At 39.0% G+C, this 26,406-nt stretch overlaps 1 protein-coding gene across 1 annotated transcript in view; it reads right to left on the bottom strand.

Moving 5' to 3' along the window:
- Nucleotides 1-26,406, bottom strand: part of LOC102842342 (vesicle-trafficking protein SEC22b-like) — a 31,155-nt gene that overhangs the window by 3,271 nt on the left and 1,478 nt on the right. Inside the window, exons 2-4 of the mRNA XM_006861314.1 lie at nt 11,678-11,787; nt 6,019-6,179; nt 4,064-4,210 (exon numbers count right to left, since the gene is read on the bottom strand). Coding sequence (XP_006861376.1) covers nt 4,064-4,210; nt 6,019-6,179; nt 11,678-11,787 — 418 coding nt within the window. The remainder of the gene's footprint in view (nt 1-4,063; nt 4,211-6,018; nt 6,180-11,677; nt 11,788-26,406) is intronic.

Here is a 26,406-nt window from a genome sequence, read left to right as displayed (position 1 = left end):
CACCAGTCATTCCTTGAATTTACAGCCTCAGAAACCTTATACAGGGTCATTGTGAGTTGGAACTGACTCAACAGAACTTAACAGCATTGTCTAAACAGCCACTTAAAACTATCATACGTTGAAGACAGACAGACAAGAACTGTGGAGGTCAACAAATTATGCCAGTACTAGCAGTACGACTCTTAGGAAGTTACTTCACTTTTATGAGTTTCCACTTCATCTATAAAATTGGATTGATACCACTACTTCCCACAGAATTACTACAAAGATAAATAAAATATATGTAAAGTATCCTTAGCACATTTCCTAGCACAAAGTAAGCTCAACAGATGTTTATCCCCCTATTTTTGTTGTTAAGTGCCATCGAGTTGGTTTTGACTCACAGCAACCCAGTATAGGATTTTTGAGGCTGCAAATCTTTTCAGGAGCAGAAAGTCTCACCTTTCTTTCATGGAGTGCTGGTGGATTCAAACTGCTGACTTCGTGGTTTGCATTCCAGTACTTACTGTACAGAGTCAACCACAACCCCCTTATTCCCTTACTGTTGTTGTCAAGTGCCATTGAGTCGGTACTGACTCATAGCAACCTTATGCGCAGCAGAACTAAACAATGCTCGATCCTGGGCCAACCTCACTACTGTTGCCACTCTTGAGTCCATCGATGCTGCCATTTGGCCAGTCCATCTCATTGGGGGTCTTCCTCTTTTTCTCTGACCCTCCACCTTACCAAACATGATATCCTTCTCCAGTAACTGGTCCCTCCTGACAATATGTCTGAAGTATGAGAGACGAAGTTTGGCCATATTGGCCTCCAAGGAGCACTCTGGCTACACTTTTTCCAAAACAGATCTATTGGTTCTTTTGGCAGCCCATGGCACTTTCAATATTCTCCTCCAACACCATAACTCAAAAGCATCAATTCTTCTACAGTCTTCCTTATTCACTGTCCAGCTTTCGCATGCATATGAGGTTATTGAAAATACCATGGCTTGAGTCAGGCACACTTTAGTCCTCAAACTGACATCTTTGCTCTTCAACACCCCAAAAAAGTCTTGTGCAGCAGATTTGCCTAATGCAATACGTCATTTGATTTCTTAACTGTTGCTTCCATGAGTGTTGCTGGTTGATCCAAGAAGAATGAAGCCCTTGACAAGTTCAATCTTTTCTCCATTGATAAGAATGTTGTTTATTGGTCCAGTGGTAAGGATTCCCTTATACTGTCTATTAATTATTCTGTGAGAATGTTTTTTATAATCCCAACAAGATCAAGCTATTTGAGGGATGTTGTTTAGTGCTATAAGTCAGTTCTGACTCATAGCAACCCTGAATAGGGTTTTCAATGAGCAACTGGTGGGTTTGAATCACCAACCTTGCAGTTAGCTGTCCAGTGCTATCCTACAACACCACACACCAGTACTCCTACTTAAGGGTGGGGCTACCTTTTCTGTCATTCAGTATATCAGCTTTCTAGCAACTAGCAAAGCACTAGGGGAGAATCCTTTAATGATTAACTTACCAATGATACACTTTAGATTACAGAAAATCCTCTATGCTGGTCGACTTTATATCAGACAGAAACTTTTGAGTCTGTTATGATGAACATTTGAGCCCTGGTATGGCACTGTAGGATAAGCAGTAGACTGGTAACTGAAAGGTCAGCAGTTCAAACCCACGAGTTACTCTCAGAAACCCTCTCCAGGACTGCTGAGTTGGAACAAACCCGATGGCACACAACAGCAATCATGATGAACATTTACATAGGTGCACACACCCCTAATTTTATGTTAACAGACTGTGAAGCTAAATACTGGGATAACTGCTGACTACAAGTGTGGCACTGTGGGCTAATGCACTGGACTGCAAAGTCAGTTTGAACTACAAGGTCACTGGTTCAAGCTCACCAGCTGCTCCCTGGAAACCCTATAAAGGGTAGCTATGGGTTGGAACCAACTCGATGGCACTTAACAACAATAAATTAACAAAGTTTAAAGATTGCAGTTTATAATAATAATGAAGAAAACTCCATTTATTAATTAACTGTATTTTTGTTGTTAAGTGCCATTGAGTTAGCTCCGACTCACAGCGACCCTGTATAGAATTTTTGAGGAGTAGCTGGTGACTTTGAACTGTGGACCTTGAGGTTACTGGTATGCTTATCCTACAATGGCATACCAGGATTCTAATGAAATATGTAGCAAGGTTGAATTCAATACTCATTATGGTCTATATTTGTGAACATTACTGTGAGATATAAAAAAACGTATAATACGAAACATATGAGACAAACACTACCTTTAAAGAGCTTGCATGACCACATTAAACAGGTAAAACACATAAATATACATATGTGTGCTCTCAGAGCTTAAAGGACAGAAGAGCTGGAGATGTGGGAAGGAAGGCTCAAGGCAGGTTTCTTGGAGGAGGCAGTTTTTGTCCAGTGTGAGGTGAAAACAGATCATTAAGGATGGTGAAGAAGCTGACTTGGCTGAGACAGAATGTGTGCACACATTTAACAGAGCACACTGCCTTGCACATAACAAGCACTCAATAACAACAAGTGATGGAATGAAAAGTTGAGGCCAGACTGGCTTTCTCTGTAATCAAAGACGAAATTTTCAGCAAAGGAATGTCCTGATGAAATGGCATTTACAGAGACCTACCTAGAAGCAATAAAGTCTCTCAACGTAGCTCCTCAGGAAATCTCTGAAATAAATCTTTACAACTTCCTCAGTCTTTTTTCACTTTATGTAACCTGTACACAGTGTCTTTGTAAATAATTTACTTAATTTTGTAATTATCTTGGCAACAGTGAATGCTTCTGCTTTGTATGAGTCCTTTACACTGCTCCAAGTCCACAAAAACTATCTATCTGAATATCTATACATACATATATTGGATGGTTTTTAAACATAACCAATTTCCAAGAGAGTAGATCATAACAAGCTATGAATAACATTGTGAAGAATGGGTACTCTAGGACACTTGATTGTGCTCATGAGGTACCTGTGCATGGACCAAGAAGCAGTTGTTCAAACAGAACAAAGTAATACTGAATGGTTTAAAATCAGGAAAGCTGTGCAGCAGGGTTGTCTTCTTTCACCATACTTACTCAGTCTGTATGCTGAGCAAATAATTTGAGAAGCTGGATTATATGAAGAAAAATGTGGCATCAGGATTGGAGGAAGACTCATTAATAACCTGCGATATGCATATGATACAATTTTGCTTGCTGGAAGTGAAAAGGACTTAAAATACTTACTGATAAAGATGAAAGACCACAGCCTTCAGTACAGATTGCACCTCAATGTAAAGAAAACAACATTCCTCACAACTGGACCAACAAAGGACATGATGGTAAATGGAGAAAAGATTGACGTCAAAGACTTCACTTTGCTTGGATGCATAATCAACACTCTTGGAAGCAGAAGTCAAGAAATCAGATGACATACTGCATTAGGCAAGGTTTTTGAACGTGTTCAAGAGCAAAAATGTCAGTTTGAGGACTATGGTGTGCCTGACCCAAGCCATGGTATTTCCAATAACCTCATCTGCATGTGAAAGTTAAAAAATGAATATGGAAGGCCATACAAGAATTGATGCATTTGAGTTAGGGTGTTGGAAAAGAATACTGAAAAGTAGCATGGATTGCCAGAAGAACAAACAAGTCTGTGTTGGCAGAATTACAGCTAGAATGCTCTTTAGAAGCCAGGATAGTGCAACTTTGCCTCTTATACTTCAGACATGCTGTCAGAAGGACCTGTCCTACCCTAGAGTAGAGTGGAGGGTCAGTGAGAAAGAGGAAGACCCTCAATGAGGTGGACTGGAACAGTGGCAGCAGCAATGGGCTCAAGTATGACAACGATTGTAAGGACAGTGCAGGACTGGGTGGTGTTTCATTCTGTTGTGCATAGAGTTACTATGAATCAGAGATGACAGCATTTCTCAGAGATAAAATCTTAATCTCTGCTAATATCTCACAGTACAAAGGCGTCTCAAAGTAAGCTATCCTTGCACCTTGGAAAGAGCACCACTTGTTCCTAAGACTCTTAACTGCTCCTAAATACCTGAGAGTGCTTCTCCCCGTTGTAACACTTCTTCAATATTGGCCACCATGATCCTCTGCACATCTTGCAATTCAGTGTTGATGGAGCCCAAGTTTCTCCGAGCACGACTGTCAATGTACAGCTTTTTAGTTTTCTGAATGTAGGTATCTAGAATGAAGAACAAATTGGGCATTAAATAACGTCTTTCATGCTCAGGAACTGAAGGAGGAAAGTGGAAATTCAGAGTTTAAGCCTGGATTTGCCTAGATCCATAGTTAACCAGGAGTCCTGGTGTGGAACTGTAGGACAAATACCGGGCTGCTAACCTGAAGGGCACTCCTTAGAAACCCTAAACGGGGTCACTGAGTCAGAACTGACTTGTTGACACTAACAACAACAATGGTTAACTAAACCCTGGGGTGACTATCAAAATCTATGTTTTAATTTCATTTGCAGAATGTAAACAAAACTTGTTTTAAAGTCTTACCTTTCATATACATCCTAAATTTCACACCTTCTTAAACTTAGGTAATGCAAACATGAGATACGCACTCTCCCAAGACACTTCTATAAAACTTCAGTTAGATCCATGTACATGAATGAGTTTGTATTTCTCAAAATTGTAGGAAAAGTAACTTATTACTGAAGATTAGGTTTTCAAGGTCTGGCAAAAATCTTAAGTTCCCTTCTCTCCTTAGAGTTCCTCTCCACACTTCTGAGTCTGCTTCCTGCCTTGGGAAGCTGGTCTGTGTGTACTACATCAATGGGCTCCAGTTAAGTTCCACCAACAGAAAAGGCCAACAGTGTGGAAGGGGGAGTAGAAAGCTATGTCAGGGTATTTATTCTTCTGGCTCCTTGAGAAGTCACCTTCGGCTGAAGTACTCTCTAATAACATTACTGCTCCTCCCAAGTTGGCCTTCTCTATAAATATTCTCCTTCCCAGTTCCAGAGCTTCTTCTCCCCATCGCTGCAGGTAATAAGTACCACGTTACTGGCCCAGGTCATTGTACCTTGAGTCTCCCTATAACCTATTCACATACCTACAGGGCAGCTCCTCATTTATTATGGCACTTCTAGACAAATTTCTCCATTCTGTGATATATTATAAATGTGATTAGAGTTGTAGCTCTGATGGCTAACCACAAGGCCGGCAGTTCAAATCCTCCAGTCACTCCTTGAAATTCCTAAACAGGGTTGCAATGAGTCAAAACTGACTCAACAGCATCTAACAACAACAGTAAAGCTGTGATTATGGACCCATTTTGAAGTGAGTTGCTATGGAGTGCGTAGTGGTTATGAATCGGGCTGTGAACTGCAAGGTCAGCAGTTTGAAACTACCAGCTGCTCCATGGGAGAAAGATGAGGCTGTCTGCTCCTGTAAAGATTTACAGCCTCGGAAACCCTGTTCAGGGTCACTATGGGTCGGAACTGACTTGATGACACTTAACAACAACAAAAAGGAGTCCTAGTACAGCATCATAGGATAAGCACTGGACGGCAAGTCGCTATGAGTTGGAATCGACTCAGTAGGACTTAACAACAATAACATCAGAGTAAGGATTACAGTGGAACTAAGGAGCTCTGGTAGCGTAGTGGTTACGAATCGGGCTGCGAACCTTAAGGTCAGCGGTTCGAAACTACCAGCTGTTCCGCGGGAAAAAAAATGAGGCTTTCTACTCCCATAAAGATTTACACCCTCGGAAACCCTGTACAAGGTCGGTATGGGTCGGAACCGACTCGACGGCACTTAACAACAACAACTTAACAAGGGTTAAGAATGCCCCAACTTTCCTATACGGAATGACTCACCTTAGTTTCAACTGGGGGCATGGTCTGACTCAAATTTATAGGACTGCTTTGGAAAAGCTTCTCTTGCTTAATAAACTTGACTAAAAATGTGTCAAAATTATATTAGTGTAACAAATAGATTCTTTGTATTGTTTGCTCCCCTAATGAAGTGGCAAGCAAAAACTTACCAAACTCAATAAAGGAATAGGGTCTCGACACAGTGGGCACCTTCTTCCCATGTTGCTCATCAAACTCTGAATGCAAATCTTCTAGGTAGGCAAAAGCCAACTTCTTAGGGAAGGCAGCTTCACACAAAACCAAGAAACACACACCCTGCTCAATAATGTAGCTGGAGAGACAAAAAAGGCAAAAAAAAAAAAAAAGTTGTTTTCCCATTAATAGTACTTTCAACAGTTTGAATTATATTCTCAGTACTATACAGACAGCACATAACAAGAAGACGATTTCTTGAAAACTCTGAAATGTAACCCCCTCCACCCTTTGAGTATGATGCTAGACAGTTATTAAGTGCCAATTGAGTTGATTCCAGCTCAAAGTGACCCTGTTAGGGTTTCCGAGGAGCAGCTGTTGGGTTTGAACTGCTGACCTTGTGGTTACTAGTTCACAGCTTATCCTACAGCATCACACCAGGACTCCAGATGGCAAAGTAGTACACATGTATCTATCTTCCAGTCTTAAAGAAAATCATGGAACTGGACATTTTGATGGCTACTGTTATGGACTGAATTGTATCCCTCCCTAAAAGACATGCTGAAACACTACATCTAATACCTGTGAACCTGACCTTGTTTAGAAACACGGTCTCTGAAGATAAAATTAGTTAATATGAGGTCATAGTGGAGCATGGTGGGTCCTAATTCCATCTGAGTTGTGTCTTATAACAGAGTTAAACAGAAGGATGGCCATGTGACTGCAGAGGCAGGTGAAAGTCAAGGAATGCCAAGGATTGCTAGTTGCCACCAGAAGCCAGGAAAACGGCATAGGACAGTCTCTGTCTTAGAGCCCTCAGAAGGAATCAACATGGCCAGTATCCTAATGTGGATTTCTAGCCTCTATAACTGTAGGACAGTAGGTTTCTTTTCTTTAAAGCTACCCACTCTTGGCATTTTGTTATAACAGGCCTAGGAAATGAAGACATTCCTAAAAGTTGGAGGCTGATGGAATAATATATTCACTGGGTACAGAAAACAATGACCTTAGGGCTAACCACAGTCTCAAATTTCCAGGGAATCAGAACTCTAAATTAGTTGGAAATTTTCCTGATCAGAAAAGACCTCCTCTTATGATTGTGAACCCAAGGTACTCAAAAGAATCTACAACTGCATGTCTGAGGTAGTCTTAAGAAAGAGCTTATGCTACTTGGTAGTTTTTAAAACTTTTAATCATTGGTGTTGTTGTTAAGTGCTGCCAAGTTGATTCTGACCCATAACAACCTTGTATAAGATTTCCAAGGAGAAGCTGGTGAGCTTAAAGCACTGACCTTGTGGTTCAAAGCAACTTTGCAGTCCAGCACATTAACCCACAGTGTCATACCAGGACTCCAGTACTTTCTATTTCAGCAAAAACTAAAGACCAGTAAGGATAGTAGATAAAATAAAAAATACTCTAGCTTAAGGGCCAAATCGTTATATATACCACTATTCCTAGCCTTTCTGTGGTGGCTCGTGAAACATCACCGGGGTCTACAAAATATAATCTAGACTACTATATTACATGATCTCTAACCCTAACAACAACAAAAAGGAATCGTTTGTAATGGTTGGAGTCTTGGTGTGGCGCTGCAAGATAATAGACTGCAAGGTTAGTCTGAACCTTAAGGTTGGCAATTCACCCACCAGCCACTCCTCGGAAAGCCAATACAGGGCTGCTATGGGTCAAAACTGACTCGATGGCACTTACAACAAGAGGCCAGGTTTTCATATGCTTAGCAGTTGGGATGTGCTTATTCCCTGGTGATGAAACCTAATACAGGCACAGTTAACTCTATGATGAATAACTGTCAGTCACTTGAAGGGATGCTTTCTTGGGGGTGTGGGCTGCTCCCAATATAATGGACATGCAAGAGGAGCTCTCTCTTCTCTGGGGACTTGGGTCTCTATAATTGTAAGCCATTTCCTTGATAATAAACTTTTCTGTCTCTTAGGTATACATATACATGTGTCACTGGTTTTGCTTCTCTAGAAAACCCAGCCTAAGACACTACTGTTGTCTTACCTTTTGCTTGAGCACATGAATTACCTTATCTCCTTGCCTTCAGTCTAGACTATAAAGTCTACAATTTTATTGACTTTATTCCTAAAAGGTAAATCTGCACTTAGAACCATCAGAAGTGGGACATTCCCAACTGAAAAGACATGCAGAACAACTCGAACAGCTGGAGGAACAGAAGATTACTTCTTGAAAGACAGACAGGGGAGAGGGGGTTAAGGGGTGGGGAGCAAGCAGACTGTTAAGCTGGATTTCTGTTTATGTCCTTTTGTTTTTAATAGTAAGTCCTGATGTGGCTCTGTAGGATAAGCACCAGATTGGTAAGTGGAAGGGAGACAGTTCAAACCCACCAGCTGCTCCTTGAAACCCCTACACAGGTTGACTCAATGACACTTAACAACAATGCTGCTGATGATACTTAATGTTCCTTTTTGAACCTGGAAAATCCTGTTTATTTTCAAATGCTCAACATTTCTCAAGCTGAAAGAAATGAAGAAAAAATTAAAGCCTCGGTTGCAATACTGAGGGATTTTATGTGCAAAATATTGAATGATATGGAAAGCATCAAAAGAAGATGGAAGGAGTACAGAGTCTTTGTACCAAAAACAAAAAAAAGGTTGATGCTCAACCATTTAAAGAGGTAGCATATGATCAAGAACTGATGGTACTGCAGAAGTCCAAGTTGCACAGAAGACACTGGCAAAAAACAAGGTTCTAGAAATTGATGGAATACAAACTGAAATTTTTCAACAAACTGTTGCAGCACTGGAGGCACTCACTCATCTATGCCAAGAATTCTGGAAGACCGCTAACTGGCCAACTGATTGGAAGAGATCCAAATGTGTGCCATTCCATAAAAGGTATCTAGCAATTATCTTGCTTAAGATAATTTAAAAATGGCTTCAACAGTACATTGACAGAAAACTGCCAGAGGTTCATGTCAGATTCAGACAAAGACATGGAATGAGGGATATCACTGCTGATGTCAGATGGATCTTGGATGAAAGGAGAGCATACCATAAAGATATTTACCTGTGTTTTATTGACTACGCAAAGACTTTCAACAATGTGGATCGTGACAAGCTATGGATAACATTGTGAAGAATGGGTATTCCAGAACACTTAATTGTGCTCATGAGGAACCTGTACATAGACCAGGAAGCCGCTATTTGAACAGAACAAGGGAACACTGAATGGTTTAATAACAGGAAAGGTGTGCACCAAGGTAGTATTCTTTTACCATACTTATTTAGTCTGAACCGCTGGGCAAATAATCTGAGAAGCTGTACTATATGAAGAAGAATGAGGCATCAGGATTGGAGGAAAACTCATTAACCTGTGATATGGAGATGATACAATCTTGTTTGCTGAAGCTGAAAAAGGACTTAAAAAATTAATTTTATGAAGACCAAAAACCACAGCCTTTAGTATGGTTTGTACCTCAATGTAAAGAAAACAAAAATCCTCCCCACTGGACCAATAAATAATAAAATCATGATAAAAAGAGAAAAGATCGAAATTGTCAAAGATTTCATTTTGCTTGGCTCCACTATCAACATGCATGGAAACAGCAGTCTAGAAATCAAACAATTAATTACATTAGGCAAATCCGCTACACAAGACTTCTTTAAAGCGTTCAAGAGCAAATATGTCAGTTTGAGGACTAAGGTATACCTTACCCAAACCATGGTATTTTCACTAGCCTCATATACATGTGAAAGTTGTACAATTAATAAAGGAAGACTGGCGAAGAATTAATGCATTATGGTGTTGAAGAAGAGTATTGAAAGTGCCATGGACTGCCAGAAGAACAAACAGATCTGTGTTGGGAGAAGTACAGCCAGAGGGTTCCTTGGAAGCCAGGATGGCCAGGATTGGTCTCTCATACACCAGATGTCCTGGTGTGGCAATGTAGGACAAGCCCTGAAGTGCTAACCAAAAGTTCAGCAGTTCAAACCCACCAGCTGCTCCTTGGAAACCTTATGCATGGTTGCTATAAGTTGGAACCGACTCGATAGCACTTAACAACAACAACAATATATGCTTGAGAAAGGAAGACCATAGAAGAATTGATGCATTTGAGTTATGGTTTTAGAAAAGATCACTCAAAGTACCATGACTACTAGAAGAATAAAGAAATCTGAGTAGGAAGAAGTAAAGTCAAGATGCTCCTTAGACGCCAGGATGACGAGACTTGTCTCTCACACTTCGACATGTTATCAGGAGGGACCATTCCCTGGAGAAGGGCAGCATGGTTGGTAATGTCAGTATAAAAGAAGCAGACCCCCAATAAGATGGGTTTACACAGTAACAGCTGCAATGGACTCACACAACAATTATGAGGACAGCGCAGGACCAGACAGTGTTTCGTTCTGTTGTGCATGTTGCATTAGACATATCTGTTGCAAAAGACCTCTTTAAAGTACTAAAAAGCAAAGATGTCAGTCTGAGGACTAAGGTGTCCCTGGTCTAAGCCATGGCAATTTCAATCACCTTATATGCAGTGAAAGCTAGACAATAAATAAGGAAGACTGTAGAAGATTCAATGCATTTGAATTATGGAGCTGGTGACGAATATTCACTGTACCGTGGACTGCTAGAAGAACAAACAAATCTGTCTTAGAGGCAGTAAGTCAGAGTGCTCCTTAGAAGCAAGGCTATCAAGACTTTGTCTCTTATACTTTGCACATGTTATCAGGAGGACCAGTCCCTAGAGAAGGACAACAGGCTTGGTAAAGTGGAGAGTTAGCAAAAAAGAAGAAAGCTGTCAACGAGCTAAGACTGACACCGTGGCTGCAACAACAGATTCAGAGATCACAATGATTGTGAGGATGACACAGTCCAGTGTAGTGTTTTATTCTGTTGTACATATGGTCACTATGAGTTGGAATGGATTGACAGTACCAAAAAATACTTTCTGACAATGAAAATTAGACTAATAGAGAATGTTTTAGATACTGCAAGAATGACTACCTTATGAAATTTAATGTCCACTATTATATTATCTGACAGGCTAGGCTAGGGTTTGGTTTATGATTTTGGAACACTTGTTTGTTTTTGGAGTAAGGAGGCTTTTTAAAAAAATATTAAACAAAGCAGGTTCCTACCTTATCTTTAATAACCTAGTATCTACGCTCCTAAAATATGAAGGATTCAGGTAACACTTTTAAATTTCCCTTGAATCCGCTACTCTTCCTTTTTCATCATTACTGTCTCATCATCTTCACACTTGATCTGTATTAAACATTTAACAGCAATATTTCAAATAATTTCATGTCCAAGAACTCTAATTAATTTTACAGAGGAAACCAAGGTTTGGCAAAATTATGTGAGTTGTTCACGATTACACTGTTAGTAAATGTCAGTAAGGACATTAACCTATAAGTATGTCGCCCAAGGTGCTTCTAAAGTAAGAAGTTATAAATTATTACATAATGTGCACAGAATTCTCTAGACGTGTTCATTTAAAATTTTAGTTTTGTAGAATTAGGTGTAGAGGAGTTACTTCATGAGACTATGTATTTTTAAAGTTAACTTCAGAAAAAATTCTATTAGATGTTACTTACATTACTTTAAGTCATATTTCAATCATCATAAAGAAACCAAGATTATACTCACTGAAAAGTCATGGCTCCTGCTTCCAAGGTACATCTGGTAGGAGACTGTTCATTCAACTTTCGAAAAAGTTGCTTAGCCTGACTCTGGTACTGTTGAAGGTCCCGGCCAGACTGAAAGAAGACATCTTTATTTAAGAATTTTCCACCAAAAAAAAAAAAAGCTGTTTCAGTTATTGAGAAGCACTATAATATTATGAAGACACTATGGGAGCAAGACTCACTAGTCACAGCTTAATAGGATTCATTTTTAAATGTTGTAAGACTAATTTTAAAAATGAAAAAGAAACGTATTTCTAGACCAAAAAAGGAAGACCTAGTTCATAGTTCTTCAAGAAAATTACTTTGGCTAGTTAGTTACTAAAAAGCCAAAATGTATGCCCCACTCCATTTAAAGCACTTTTAGCTTTCACTCCAGCTCTCTTTCCACTACTTGGTCAGGGCCCTCCTCTTATGGCACTTCACTTGCCGTTACTGGCACACACCTGCACAACATTCTCTCTGCTCGGTACAGGGCAAGTCCTGAGAAAAACACATCGATGAATCTCATTTTTATGTCTGACAGTCAAACAGAATCTTCCCCAAAACATTACAGTACTGAACATTAACACAACTAAATGGGTGCCCCCATAATTGCCAATGGTTTTGTACATTACAACTGCAATTAAGTAAAAATAAGAAGAGCAAGGAGAAAGATTAGAAAATCAAATAACCTTCCCTGTATAAACCTATGTCATTTTTGAATTTGGTTAGAAAGAGTCTGGATAACAAATCGGAACATAGAAGACTACTGTGTTAAATCTATTGGTTCTTGAGTTTTGGTAGTCAAGTTATAAGAATTCAAGTAGCAAGGGACAGTAATCTCAAATATTACCCAAATCACATTGGTTCCTTAGTTTGCACAATAAAGTGAGGAATATATGCATGAAAAATGAAAAGAATAATAATCAGATTATAGAATTAAAAGCAATATTTTCTAAATCATTCCAAGAAACTTTATACTTTAACCCATTCATGACTGGATTATTTTATGTTTGTAATTTTTTGGTAATGTAATATTTTTTTTCACTAATGGAATGCATTCTAAATGACTGAGAATTGGTCATTTTTTGTTATGTATAACAGATTATTGTAAATATTATATGGTATACATGTGTACCAGTGGACTCTGGAGGCAGGCTATTAACACAAAAAACGTATTAAATAATGAAAACCCTTGTAGGACTTATCTCACTGTTTAGAAGCCTGAGAAAACGTGATACTTATTAGTACTTGTGGTCATGAAGTATGCCAAAGATGTTTGTCGACACTGTATTTTACCTAAAAATTATTTATTCACCTGAATATTACCTAATGTTGAAAACCACAACTTGTTAACACCACAAAACAAACAGCAAACATCTGAGGAAGGAACTTCACAAGTTGATGGGAAAATTCCATTAACTTACAAGAATACAAGAACATTATTTTGCTGTTCAGAAGACCAGAGCCAAAAGTCCACCACTCCTCCATGCTGTACCACCTCCGGCAATAACCTCTCAGCACAGCAATATGACACCAAAATGCTTCCTTCAGTTTCCTACAGCTAGCACAATGCTGGCAATGGTATTATAAGTCGTACAAAGCTTACCAATAGACTCCAGAGGCAGAAACTGTAATCAGTACCTACATGTGCAGTCATCATTTAAAGAAAAAGTGCCTAACAAGGAGACAGCAATGTCACTTCCAAAGTTAGTGACCATACCTCACTAACTTACTGGCTTCAAAGGGAAAAATATGAAAAGACAGGGAAGCAAACATATATTATATATTAATATACCAATATTATTTATTCCCATGGTTCCACATATTGAAAATAAAAATCTTTTTGCCATGTAATAGTAATGAATTATTTTTAGATTTATTTTGGGTGAAAATACAGCAAACAATCTTCCTTCATCAAGTGTTTAGTCACTAAATGTCTAAACAGAAAGAAGTTTATACTAGGTTTAAGAGACCTAACTTTGAAAAAGCACCAAATGAAATCTAAAATTGTCAATACTGAAACACTGAACTAATAGTTAAAAACAAGAGAGCAATCATAAAAATGTGTAAATAGCGGGTAGGCAAATGCATAAGCATAGGAGAGTAGGAATCTAAACAATACTTAAGGAATCTTTGGGTGGCATAAATGGTTATGCATTCAACTACTAACTGTGAGGTTGATGGTTCAAACTCACCCAGAGAAGCCTCACAAAAAAATCCTGGCATTCTGCTTCCAAAAGGTCACAACCATGAAAACTTCATGGAGCATAATTCTAGTCTGAAATACAGGGGTCACCATGAGTTGGTGTCAACTCAATGGCAACTGTGTTTTTGGTTTTCTGTGTGTTTTAAGTAATACTTATTTAAAATGGTGAACTGGAAGCTTCAGCATGGCTCAAGGTAAATAAGCATGAGTTGAACCGGCCTGTTAAGCTGAAGCCATTAGAAGTATAACTTTGTAGATTTATCTTATTCAGCACTGCTTTTATAGCAGTGGTTTATTATAATACCATTCACCTGATTAACATGTAAGTAGGTATTGTCAGGATGGAGCAGTCGCTGGAGAAGGATATCATGTTTGGATAGGTGGAGGGTCAGAGGAAAAGAGGAAGACCCACAACGAGATGGATTGGCCAGGTGGTAGCATTGATGGACTCAAGCGTGGCAACAATAATGAGGTTGGCCCAGGATCGGGCAGTGTTTCGTTCTGGTGTGCATAAGGTCGCTATGGGCTGGTACTGACTTGATCGCACTTAACAACAACAAGAAGGTATGTATGTATATAAATGTATCAATAAACACAGCTGACCGAACCACAGGCCAGTAGTTTGAAGCCACCATTTGCATCCGGAGAATGATGGACTTTTTGCTCCTGTAAAGATTTACAGCCTTGGAAATCCTATACAGGGTCACTATAAATCGGACTTGACACCATGGCACATGACTACCACCATCTCCACCACTAATTGTCAATACAATTACATAGTATTGCTAATATGTTTTTGTAAAGAAAGGGAATACCACCATATACTTTCAGCTAATGAAAGCTAGTGCAAAATACCCTACTTTCCTGAATTTGAAAGGTCCTTGCCAATCTGTTTCATCAATGCCATTATGCGATGTTCTGATGCACAATATTAGCTAACAGGGATGCAAACAAGTGTTGAAATCCAACTAAAGGGCCAGGAAAGAATATCAGCATAAACCAGGGATTTTTGATATTGGCTGCCTGCATACTAGAACCACTTGGGGATTTAAAAAGTCCATTCATGCCCAATTTCCACCCTCAAACCAAATAAATCAGTATCTCACAGCCACTGATGTTAAATGTTAGTTTGTAGACTATAGGTGAGAGACTGGTAGAAGAAATAAGATTGTAAAATTTGGCTGTCAGATAAAGGTTGGTACAATTTTTTTTACTTTATGAGAAGAATGCTATGGTTTCAAGAATTTGCAAAGAACAAGCAGCGAATACCAATGTACAACAAGCAGTGGGGACACATTAACATTGGGATTATGGCATACCAACCAACCTTTTACAGTGTATTTCATTTAGGGATGACCATTCCTGAGAATAGCCTTTCAAGAAGGCAACCAGGGCAACACATATCGAGAACTATAATATTGTTTTATCCCCCAAATGCCACATCTTTGTATATATATGTAAAACAAATTTTCACTAATAAAATAGATCAACTATATGATATATAATCATATACTGGAATACTGTTTATCTATTAATATAAGACTGTTTATTTAGTGACATTTAAAATTTTTATAAATGCAAGTGAAACTTATTAAGTGAAACAGTCTTAAACTGTTTTACTAAAACACGTGGGTATTGATGGTCAGTGGTAGAACTATAGGCTTCCAAGTAGCAGACATAGGTTTGATTCCTGGCCCATGCACAGCCATCTGTCAACAGAGGCTATGTACTGTTCTGATGCTGGTTATCAGTGGAGCTTCTAGACCCAGATGGACTAGGGAAAAAGGCCTGGTGATCTACTTCTAAAAATCAACCAATGGCAACCTTAAGGATCACAATGGTCTGATTCGAAACCTACCATGGGATTGGTACAGAACCTGGCAGCATTTCATTCTGCTGTGTACAGGCTTGCCATGAGTTGGGGCGGACTCAATGACAACTAACAACAACAAATACACACAGAGAAATAGATACAAGGGACCTTCAAAGAGTTCACTGTAAAATGGAATTAAAAGATAATGGAAATTTTCCAGAAACATTTTTTAGCTCTATGAATATTTTGTATGTAAAGAAAGCTTAAGATTATAAAACAGGGTAATTATAATTTATAAGTATATCCTATAGGGGCTATAGGAAATGACTTTTAATATTTTGGACCTTTTGCTTGTACGTATTTATTGAACTTCCTATGTTGTTGTTGTTGTTAGGTGTATCAAATCAGTTTCAACTCATAGCGACACTATGCAGCACTATCTGGCCCCGCACCATCCTCACAATTGTTCCTATGGTTAAGCCTATTATTGTAGCCACTGTGCCAGTCCATTTTATTCAGGGATTTCCTCTTTTTCGCTGACCCTCTACCAAGCATAATGCCCTTCTCTCCAGGGATTGGTCCCTCCTAAAATAAGCACAAATTTATTACAATAAACATGAATTGATTTTGTAATGGGAAAATCATTCAGTCCTATTTATTGTACATTTGCACCCAGAATATTATGTACATGTGAACTTTTAGGCAAAATGGGACTTAGAAAAGATTCTTCAGATATGAGTAAATAAAATCAGTGAGTTCTCACTTTCTGCCCAACACCATTCTAAATGCTTTACATAATTTAACTCATCTAATTTTCAAATTTATCCTTGAGGTGATGGGAATTATTATGCTCATTTTATTGATGAGCAGTTAATGATGCTCAAAATGTTTTACACAGGACTCTGAATTGATTCAGCACAGTTCAATCATGTTCAATTAAGCACAGCACCAAAACGGACCTGAATTTTTCAAATGTGAATGAAATGAAGCTAACCAAAACAGGAAAAATTGCACGCTGCAGCCCTTCTAGAAACTTAATCTCCTTCTCAGAAAGCAGGACATCATGCCGGTTGCATAGCAACCCTATCTCAACTAGCTGAGTCAAAACTTACTGTCCATAGCTCAAAGACGGTGGCTGACTGCACCGCCTTGACTGTGTACTGCTCTCCACCACCCAGGCAATAATCCAGCTACACATCAGGCTCCTGAAAGGACTCACTGTGCCTCTTCCAAGTCTCCCTTTCCATGGCTTTGAGTGTTCCAGTTTCATGGTGCCAGCCATGAGTGAACCAGTTTGAAATGATTTGCAGGCCTGGCTTTACATAAATAAATGTATTCAATCCTCATAACTCCCCCTATGAGGTGATTAGAATTATTATGCCTACTTTATACTTGAGAATTTAAAATTTCCAGGGACTTGGAGTAATCAGGGAAGGCACTGGGATATGAAGTCAAGCAGTCTGGCTCTGGAGCCTCTGCTCCTAAGTACTATGCTATACCCATTGCCACCAGAGGACTCAGAGTCAATGCAAGCCTACAGAACAGAGCAGACTGCTGATAGGGTTTCTAAGGCTATCAGATTGCCAGTTTTCTCCCATGGCTGGAACTGCTGATCTTCTGAATAGCAGCCAAGCAGGTAACCGCTGCACTATCAGGACTCCTTAGCACTATGCTATATCACACTTCTATAATTAACACTGCTTTCCTGGTGTGGTGCTGTGGGTGAATGTGCTCAACTGCAAAGTCAATTTGAACCTCAAAAAGAAAAAAGAGAGAGAGAGAGAGAGAAAGCATTTTAAATCTAATCAAATGAATTAGATTTAATTTCCTATTAAAATTAAATCTAATTTATAGGAAAAGCTCAAGAAACCATGTGGCAGCTCTACTCTAGATCTTCTAAGACACGATCACTGCTTTACGGACAGACCCTTGGGTTTCCTTTCAAGATTAAAGTCACAAAGGACCCATTCATAGTCAACTAATCCATCTAAAACAATCTGTTTCCTCATTCTGCTTCCTACTATTTCATCAACAACAGACTTGGTGAACTTTGTGTATGGTGTAATGATAAGAAGTGTTAGTCCAGGTAGTCCCCAGTTATAAACTAGATCAGTTCCTGAGAATTTGAAGGTGAGTTGGAATAAGTGAATACACTTTTTATTTAGCCTTACTTTAGTGCAAGGAAAGGTGGGTATGATGAAGAATTTGTTGCCAATAAATTATTCCAAAGTGAGGGCAAACTTACAGGGCTTCGAAACAGTGCTGTCCTACTGAAAGGTGGTAGTTGTGCTGCTTTGCATTTATGTGGATTTCTACAGTCCTGCCAAGACTGCGTCTGAAAAGGATCATTAAGCCTCTTCCAAGCCTCCCATTCCAGGGCTTTGACCTGTCATTTATCCCAGCTACCGTAATGAATAACTGAAATTGTAAAAATTCAGGTTTGTACTTGGTTTACCTCATCAGTCATGGCAGAATAACAGTCCTGGTGTGGCATTGTAGGGTAAGCACTAGACTAGGAACTATAAAGTCAGCGGTTTAAACCCACCAGCTGTTCATTAGAGACCCTTTACAAGGTCACTAAGAGTCAGTACCAACTCAATAGCACTTAACAATTATAGGGACAACCTTTAAGGAGTCCTGGTGTAGCTCTGTAGGCTATTGCACTGGACTGCAAATCCATTTGAACCACAAGGTTGGTGACTCAAAAAATCCATTTGAACCACAAGGGTGACTCAAAAAGTATTGCTACTAGGATTCCAGTTCAGACATGCACAGGTTTATTCCAAACATGTTTAAGCATGTCTCTGCCATCAGTGGATGGCTGTAGACAAGTCTCTTAGTAATGTCTTCAAAAAAAGGTCCAATCAAAACAGTGGCTTATGAGGAGATCTGCTGGGTCAGTTCATTCAAGGCAGAGAGGTCAGCTCAGAAGGTTATAGAAACAGTTTTCTTGAATTCCAAAGGGGCAATCTTGATAGATTTTTCATTAAGAACACAGGATCATCATGGGGGCTTATTATGAAGTAGTTTTAAGAAAAATGAAAACATTATTGAGAAAAAGGTCAAGAAAGTTGCATTGAGGAATTTTGTTTTCCATTATAACAATGCACCTATTCATTCTTTGAGGGTAACAAGGGCTGTCCTATAGTAATTTCACTGGGAAATCTTATCTTCTCCAGCCTATCGCCTTGCTCTTATCCCTTAAGACTTTTTTTTTTTTTTGCTTCCCAAACTCAAAGAACATTGAAAAGGAACACAATTTGAGTCCTTCAAAGATGACAAAACTACTGTTCTACTGTTTTGATGTGGTATAAACCAGAGCACAGAATTCTTTAGGGAAGGATTGGTGGTGGTGGTTGTGTGCCATGGAGTCAGTACTGTACAGAAGGGGTGGGGAATCTTTTTTTCTGCCAAAATTTTTAACATCATTCGTGAGCCATACAAAGTTATCAGCTTAAAATTAGCTTGTTATATTTGGTCAAATAATTAACTCACCCCTAATAAGGAAGACCATAGAAGAATTGATGCTTTTGAGTTATGGTGTTGGAGAAGAATATTGCCACAAGAACCAACAGATCTGTGTAGGAAGAAGTACAGCCAGAGTGCTCCTTGGAGGCCAGGATGGCCAAACTTCATCTCTCATACTTCGGACATATTGTCGGAAGGGACCAGTCGCTGGAGAAGGACATCATGTTTGGTAAGGTGGAGGGTCAGAGAAAAAGAGGAAGACCCCCAGAGAGATGGATTGACAATATGGCAGCATCAATTGGCTCAAGTGTGGCATTATTGTGAGGTTGGCCCAGGATCAGTCAGTGTTTTGTTCTGTTGTGCACTGAGTCAGTACCCACTCAATGGCACCTAACAACAACAACATTGTGATGGCTGGAACTGTGGTTGCCTTGGGAGAGCCAGACCAAATGATTTTGTAGGTTTTATATGGTCCATCTGGAGTCCTGATGTGGTGCTGTGGGTTAATGCACCAGACTGCAAAGCTGTTTGAACTGCAAGGTTGGCAGTTCAAGTTTACCAGCTGCTCCTCGGAAAACCTACTATACAGGGTCGCTACAGGTTGGAACTGACTTGACGGCACTTCACAACAACAACAACATACTGTCCACAGGCCTGACAAACCTCCTGCTGTATAGGGTTTCCAAGGATATAAATCTTTGCGAGACCAGAAAGTCTCATCTTTCTCCCACAGAGTGTGTAATAATTCGAGCTGCGGACCTTTTGGTTACCAGTCCAACTCATAACCCACTAAAATACCAGGTTTCTTAGGGAATGGTTGTTGTTAAGTGCTGTCGAGTCGGTTCTGAATCACAGCGACCCTGTATAGGGTTTCCAAAGCTATAAATCTTTGTGGGAGAATAAAGCCTCTTCATTTTCCCATCGAGTGGCTGGTAAGCTTAAACTTCCAATCTTGTGGTTCACAGTCCAGTGCTTATCCTATGGAACAACCGTGCTCCCTAGGAAAGGAGTAGAAAGATGGGGACATTGTCTTCAAAAGTGTATAGACCTAGATGGACAATATGTTCAGAAACAATTTCACATGTTGATATTTTTGTTTAATAATGATTTTGACTTACCCTCATCTATATCACAAAAAACAATGACGTAATGTGTCATACAATCATAGTACTTTTCATTTTTGTCATCTAAGACTGTCGAACTAATAGTTATATACAATGTCATCTTTAGCCCAAACAAGAATCTGTAGCTAAATTCTTACTAGTTTTAAATCCCTATTGAACGTTGCTATTCAAAAACAAGCAGCACCAAGAAGCAACCCTCTTCCTCTAAAAGTAATCAGAGTAAGTTGATTAATCAACCCACAATTACTGAGGAAGAGAGGCAGCTTAATTGTACACTGGACAACCTGTTTTCTTGGTGCTCCCTGCTGACTGCGTGACTAGATGTCACATCTGCTTCAATTCTAGTCAGTCCTTTGCACACACCCACACACAAACACAAAAAAAAACTCAGCGCCATCGAGTTAATTCAGACTCAGAGGTAACCCTGTATAGGGTTTCCAAGGCTGTAATCTTTATGGGAGCACAAAGCCTCATCTTTCTCCCGTGGAGATCCTGGTGGGTTTGAACCACTGACTTTTTGGTTAGCAGTCCAGTGCTTATCCTACAGCACCACAAACAGTGCTGGGGAAAAACATAAAGGGGAGTACAGTTCATTCTAAGGTAGAACAGAAAGGTGAATGAAGAAATTGCAAACACTCTAAAAGAAGAAATACACTTGAAAAGAAAAAAATTGTTCATAAGTTAGAGAGTTCACATTGGAGGATCAAAGTTCACTGCTCTCTACATATTCTTGTTAAGTGCTATCGAATCGGTTCTGATGAATAGCCATCCTTACAGAGTTTCCATGGCTTTTAAAATCTTCATAGGAGCAAAAAGCCTCATCTTTCTTCCAGTGGAGTGGCTGGCTGGCTTGAACCATGGATCCTGTGGTTTGCAGTCTAGTGCTTATTCTAAGGAGCCACTGCACTCCCACCTACTACATAAATTGTTCATAAATTAGGGAGTTCGGGTAGGAGGAGCAAAGCTCATTGCTCTCTACATACTCTAGGTCTACATTTTTAGTTCAATATGGAGGAAGAAATACTGTGGATACATTACTCTATGTCATACTGCAAATGTTAGTTAGTCTCTATTGTATTAGCTGAACATTGTTCCTCTCCAATATAAAGACAGCTTATACAAGTACTGGCACCTAAAATGTACCTACAATATGATACTTTTATCACTGTGACTAAATGAAGTACACTGAATTATTTGGTCTAGACAATTAAAGTAATTAAGTATAAAACTATTTGAATGAGATTCCCATTCCTTAAAAATTTATTTTTAAACTGGTGTGGCACTGTTGGGTAAAGCACTGGTTCACAAGGTTGGTTTGAACCGCAAGGTCAATGAGTCAAACTCACCAGATGGTACTTTGGAAACCCTATACAGGGTCTCTATGAGTCAGAACTGACTTGACAGCATTTAACAACAGCAAAATAATAAATAGGAGTCCTGGTGTGGAGTTGTAGGATAAGCATTGGACTGCTAACCACACGGTCTGTGGTTCAAATTCAGCGGCCCCTTAGGAACGCTATACAAGGTCACTATGAGCCATAATCAAAGCAACGACCCTTAACAAGTAAGGGGACTTCCTGCAAGATAGCAACTAGGCAGCCATGCTACATAGCCCCTGTACAACAAAGATACAAGAGACCAAATGAAACAGACACTGATGAACATCCTGAAGCCCTGCTTTTCAAAGGAAAGGTTGGAGAAGTGGATTGAACCCTTGCTGGGAGAAGCTGAGTAGGGGCCTTGACAGAAGAAGACTCACTGGGAATGGGGGGCCCGACAAGGCGCAACCACCTTGAACTTTTGTGAGCAACAAAAGGTGACCTGGCAGGGCAGAGCAGAGCAGATTCACACAGGTGACAGGGAAGATGTGATTCCTTTCCCCCCATACTTCCCTGATAACCAGTGGTGTGGCCAGTAACCACCTTTACCCACTCCCAGGGCAGACCCTGTCACCAGTGTGAGGCAGGGCCAGCTGCCGTTTTGATGCCTGGTTTCAGGTGGGCTCTGCTCCAGACCTTTAGTCACCAGACCAGCATTTAACCAATCACCCTGCCACAGTTGCCCTGTAATCCTAACAGACACTGAAGCCAACTCCATTAAGGGCCTCTATGAACTAGTTCCAGGTTGAATGCCCTGAACACAGATAACACTGAGGACGATAGGAACATGGCTAGGGCAAGGAACGTTGCTGTCACTTCCCTCCCACACACAACTCATGAGCTCCTTGGCCTGAAGGAGGTAGCTCCTCTTTGGGTCCAACTGCAGCACTATTATTTTGGTTTTTGGGTTGTTTTTCCTTTGGTTATTTCACTGCTTTTATTCATTCTTTCTTCTTTTTATGTTCCTTTGAATTTTATCCTGTTCCGTGGGAGAAAGATGAGGCTTTCTGTTCCTGTAAAGATTTACAGCCTCGCAAACCCTGTATAGGGCCGCTATGAGTTGGAACTGACTCCACGGCACATAACCACCACCACCATCTTCACTTTTGTTTTTCCTTTTGTTTCTCATTTCCCCTCTTTTCCTTTTATTCTCTGTTTTATTTTTCTCTTCTATATCTCCATTTCTCTGCCATTCTCTTGTCTTTATACTTACTGTATTCTTTTCTGGTTGCTGCTTGTTTTTATTTCCTTTTTTTCAAATGTTACTTTATTATTTTCTCTTTTCACTGTTGGTTCCTTGTTTGCTTATTCTGTATTTTCTTTCTTGTATGTGTGAGGGGTTTTCTCTTTCCTACCCTACAGGAGTCCCGGTATGGAACAGCAGGATAATGCAGTGGACTGCAGGTCAGTTTGAACTGCACGGTCAGCGGTTTGAACTCACCTGTAGCTCCTCGGAAACCGTATACAGGGTCACTATGAGTTGGAAGCAACTCAATGGCACTTAACAACAACAAAAACAAAAGAGACAGCAGCAATGCCCCTACAACCCTGCCCCAATCCTACTCTGCAGCTCCACCCTCTGGACAAGAGCCAATATAAGCTCCTACACCATCTAATCAACAATAGACAGCAGCCAACACCAGCGAAACCCACCCTAAACATGAAAAGCAAACAAGAATGGTGTACAGGATTCCATTCTCTAACTATACCCACAGGAGACAGTTATACAGAGAGTCTAAGAACACATTAACATACAATCATCAATTAAATACAAGTACAACAATCCTACAATGCCTCAGAGACAACAATTTTAACTCACACAAAGAAACAAGAGAGAATGTCTCAAACAAATGTCTAGGATGCATGGCCAGAAAATGTTTCTGAGGAAGAAAAGGTAATGAAACTATCTGAAAAAGAATTTAAATGAATGATATTTAGGTACCTTCAAAGGACTGACAGGAAGAGGAAAGCAAGGAGAACACAGAAAAAAACTTGAGAAGAATTCTGGAAAACACTACAAGAACAAACTGAAAATAAACACAAATTTTGGAACAATACACAACCTGCAATTAGAAATCCAGATTAATACTAAAATTTCAGAAATGGACAATACATTCAAAGAACAAATGAGTAGATTCAAAGCAATGGAAGCCCAAATTAGTGAGCTTGAAAATAACTATCTCAATATTAGTATGCTAAAAGAACAATCAGAAAAAAAGAATGAAAAATTCCAAAGAAAGCCTAAGAGTTATGTGGGACACCATAAAGAGAAACAACCTTATGGGTGAACAGAATTCCAGAAAAGGAAGAGACAATAGAATGCACAGAGAAAATTATCAAAGAGTTGTTAAAAGAAAACTTCCCTAACATCATGAAAAACAAGAGGATAAGCACAAAAGAAGATGAACAAACCCCAAACAGGATAGATTCCAAAAAAAAATAAAAAATCACCAAAACATATCATAATCAAACTCTGCAAAACTAAACACAAGGAAAGAATCCTGCGAGCAGCTGGGGAAAAACAAGACATTACCTACACTATACAGGGAAAAAGGCAATGGGATGACATATACAAAACTCTGAGAAAGAAAAAATGCCAACCAAGAATTATACACACAGCAAAGCTGTCCCTATTCAAATATGATGGCAAAATTATAATATTTTTTGGTTAACAGAAATTAAAGGAATTTGTAATGACCAAACCAACTTTACAAAAAATGCTAAAAAGTATTCTTTGGACTGAGAACCAACAACAGCAGACAACAACCTGAGATTACTATACATGACAACACCACCCAGAATTCAAACCAGATATAGAAGTCTCCAAAGTAAAACAAACCTACAAGACTGAAAACACTGAACCAGAGGTATTCATTTATAATGAAATCAACTACAAAGCAAAAAGAGGGAATAATGTAGATACAGAACTTCCAAATGGCAAGGAAGTCAAATTTCAAGATAAACCAGACTGTTTTAAACAGGGAAAAAGATTAATAAATTACAGGGTAACCTCAAAGAAAATTAATACATCTGCACATCAAAATAAAAGGGAAAATCAGAAAGATTTAGTAAACATTACCACAATAGAAATGAAAAGGAAAACACACAAACAAAATTAATTCAGTGCATAAAATTATGTGAACAAAGAAACCACCAGCACCACAAAAAACACACAGCAAAATGACAGCAATCAATTCATACCTACTGATAATTACACTGAATGTAAATGGATTAAATTCACCAGTCAAGAGACAGAGAGAGCAGAATGTAATTGTTAGAGTGAATACTGTTAATTAACTGTTGGTACATGGAAAGGATTGCAATCATTGTCATGAAGCAAAATATAAGATTTATTGAATGTACAACTGATGGTCTGCTCTGTAAACCTTCACGCAATTCACAATATAAAGTTAAAAAAAAAAAAAAGAGTCCCTGGTTGGTAAAAATGGTTAAAATGTTTGCTGGTAGTAGAAAGGATGGCAGTTCAAGTTCACTCAGAGGTACCTTGGAAGAACAGCCTGGTGATCTACTTCTGAAAAACTAGCCACTGAAAACCCTGTGGAGCACAATTCTACTCTCACTCACATAGGGTAGCCATGAGTTGAGTATGAACAGCAACTGGTATGTATGTTTATGAAGTAAATACATCATTCAAATGTTTTAGAACAAAGTTAGAACAGTGTGGCATTTAGGAACTAGGGATCTAGTCCAGAGTCAGATACTTGATTAAAAACCAGGAGTTACATTGCCCCCAAAATATGAGGGGGCTTTAAAAAGTTTGTGGAAAATGGAATTAAAAGATAATGGAATTTCCTCGTGAACTTTTTTGGTCTTTGCAGTTTGTGCATGTGGAGGTGGGAAAGGGATGAGGAAGATACTACTAGTATTTAGGGTACAGAGGCCAGTGATGCTGCTAAACATCCTAAAATGCACAAGATAGCCACCCACAAGAAAAATAACCCATCCCAATAAATCAACAGTTCGAGGCTAAGAAACCTTGGTTAAAAAAAAAAAATCTAGTTATGCTATTATCTGTATGGCTTTAGACAAGTGACCTATCATCACTAAGCCTCAGTTTCCTTTCTATAAATGGCAGTAATAGTATTTACTCTCATGACTAAAACAATGCAATTAGAGGCTTAGCACAGTGCTTGGTATATGGCACAAATATAATTTAAAAGTTTTAAACAAGATAGTCCAGTGTAACATTTAGAAACTAAGATTTCTTTCATATAATTACTATGCTAATTATGATAGCAAAAAATAATCTAGGATCCATATTTTTGCAGATTCTAAAACTTTAGGAGACTTTATTATTAAAAATTGAAATTCCTAAGAGAAACACTATAGAATTACAATTACAAAAATATTTTTGTATAACATTTCTTTCCTTCTCAGTTAAACAAAGCAACTTACCTTGGTAGAGCAATTGGTTTAATAAGTTTAGAATTAAGAAACACAAAAGTAAATCTATTTTTAATACAATATCAAAGCAGAGTAGGAGCCTATTAAAGTTATACTTTAAAATCTATTTTACACATTAAAATTTCCTTGTGCTTCTAAAGAACAAAACACCTTTTTAAACAATGATTTGGGACTAAACAAATATCAATTCAATATGTCTGAGCACCTACTAGGCCTAAAGCTGCTGCTGTAAAAGTTGGGGGAGCACAAAGATGATTAAGCCCTGTCTTTTGCCCCCTAAGCAGCTCTGGTAGC

Source organism: Chrysochloris asiatica, unplaced genomic scaffold, assembly GCF_000296735.1.
Source record: "Chrysochloris asiatica unplaced genomic scaffold, ChrAsi1.0 scaffold00042, whole genome shotgun sequence".
NCBI classification, from domain to species: Eukaryota; Metazoa; Chordata; class Mammalia; order Afrosoricida; family Chrysochloridae; genus Chrysochloris; species Chrysochloris asiatica.
This window is presented reverse-complemented; position numbering and strand designations above follow the sequence as displayed.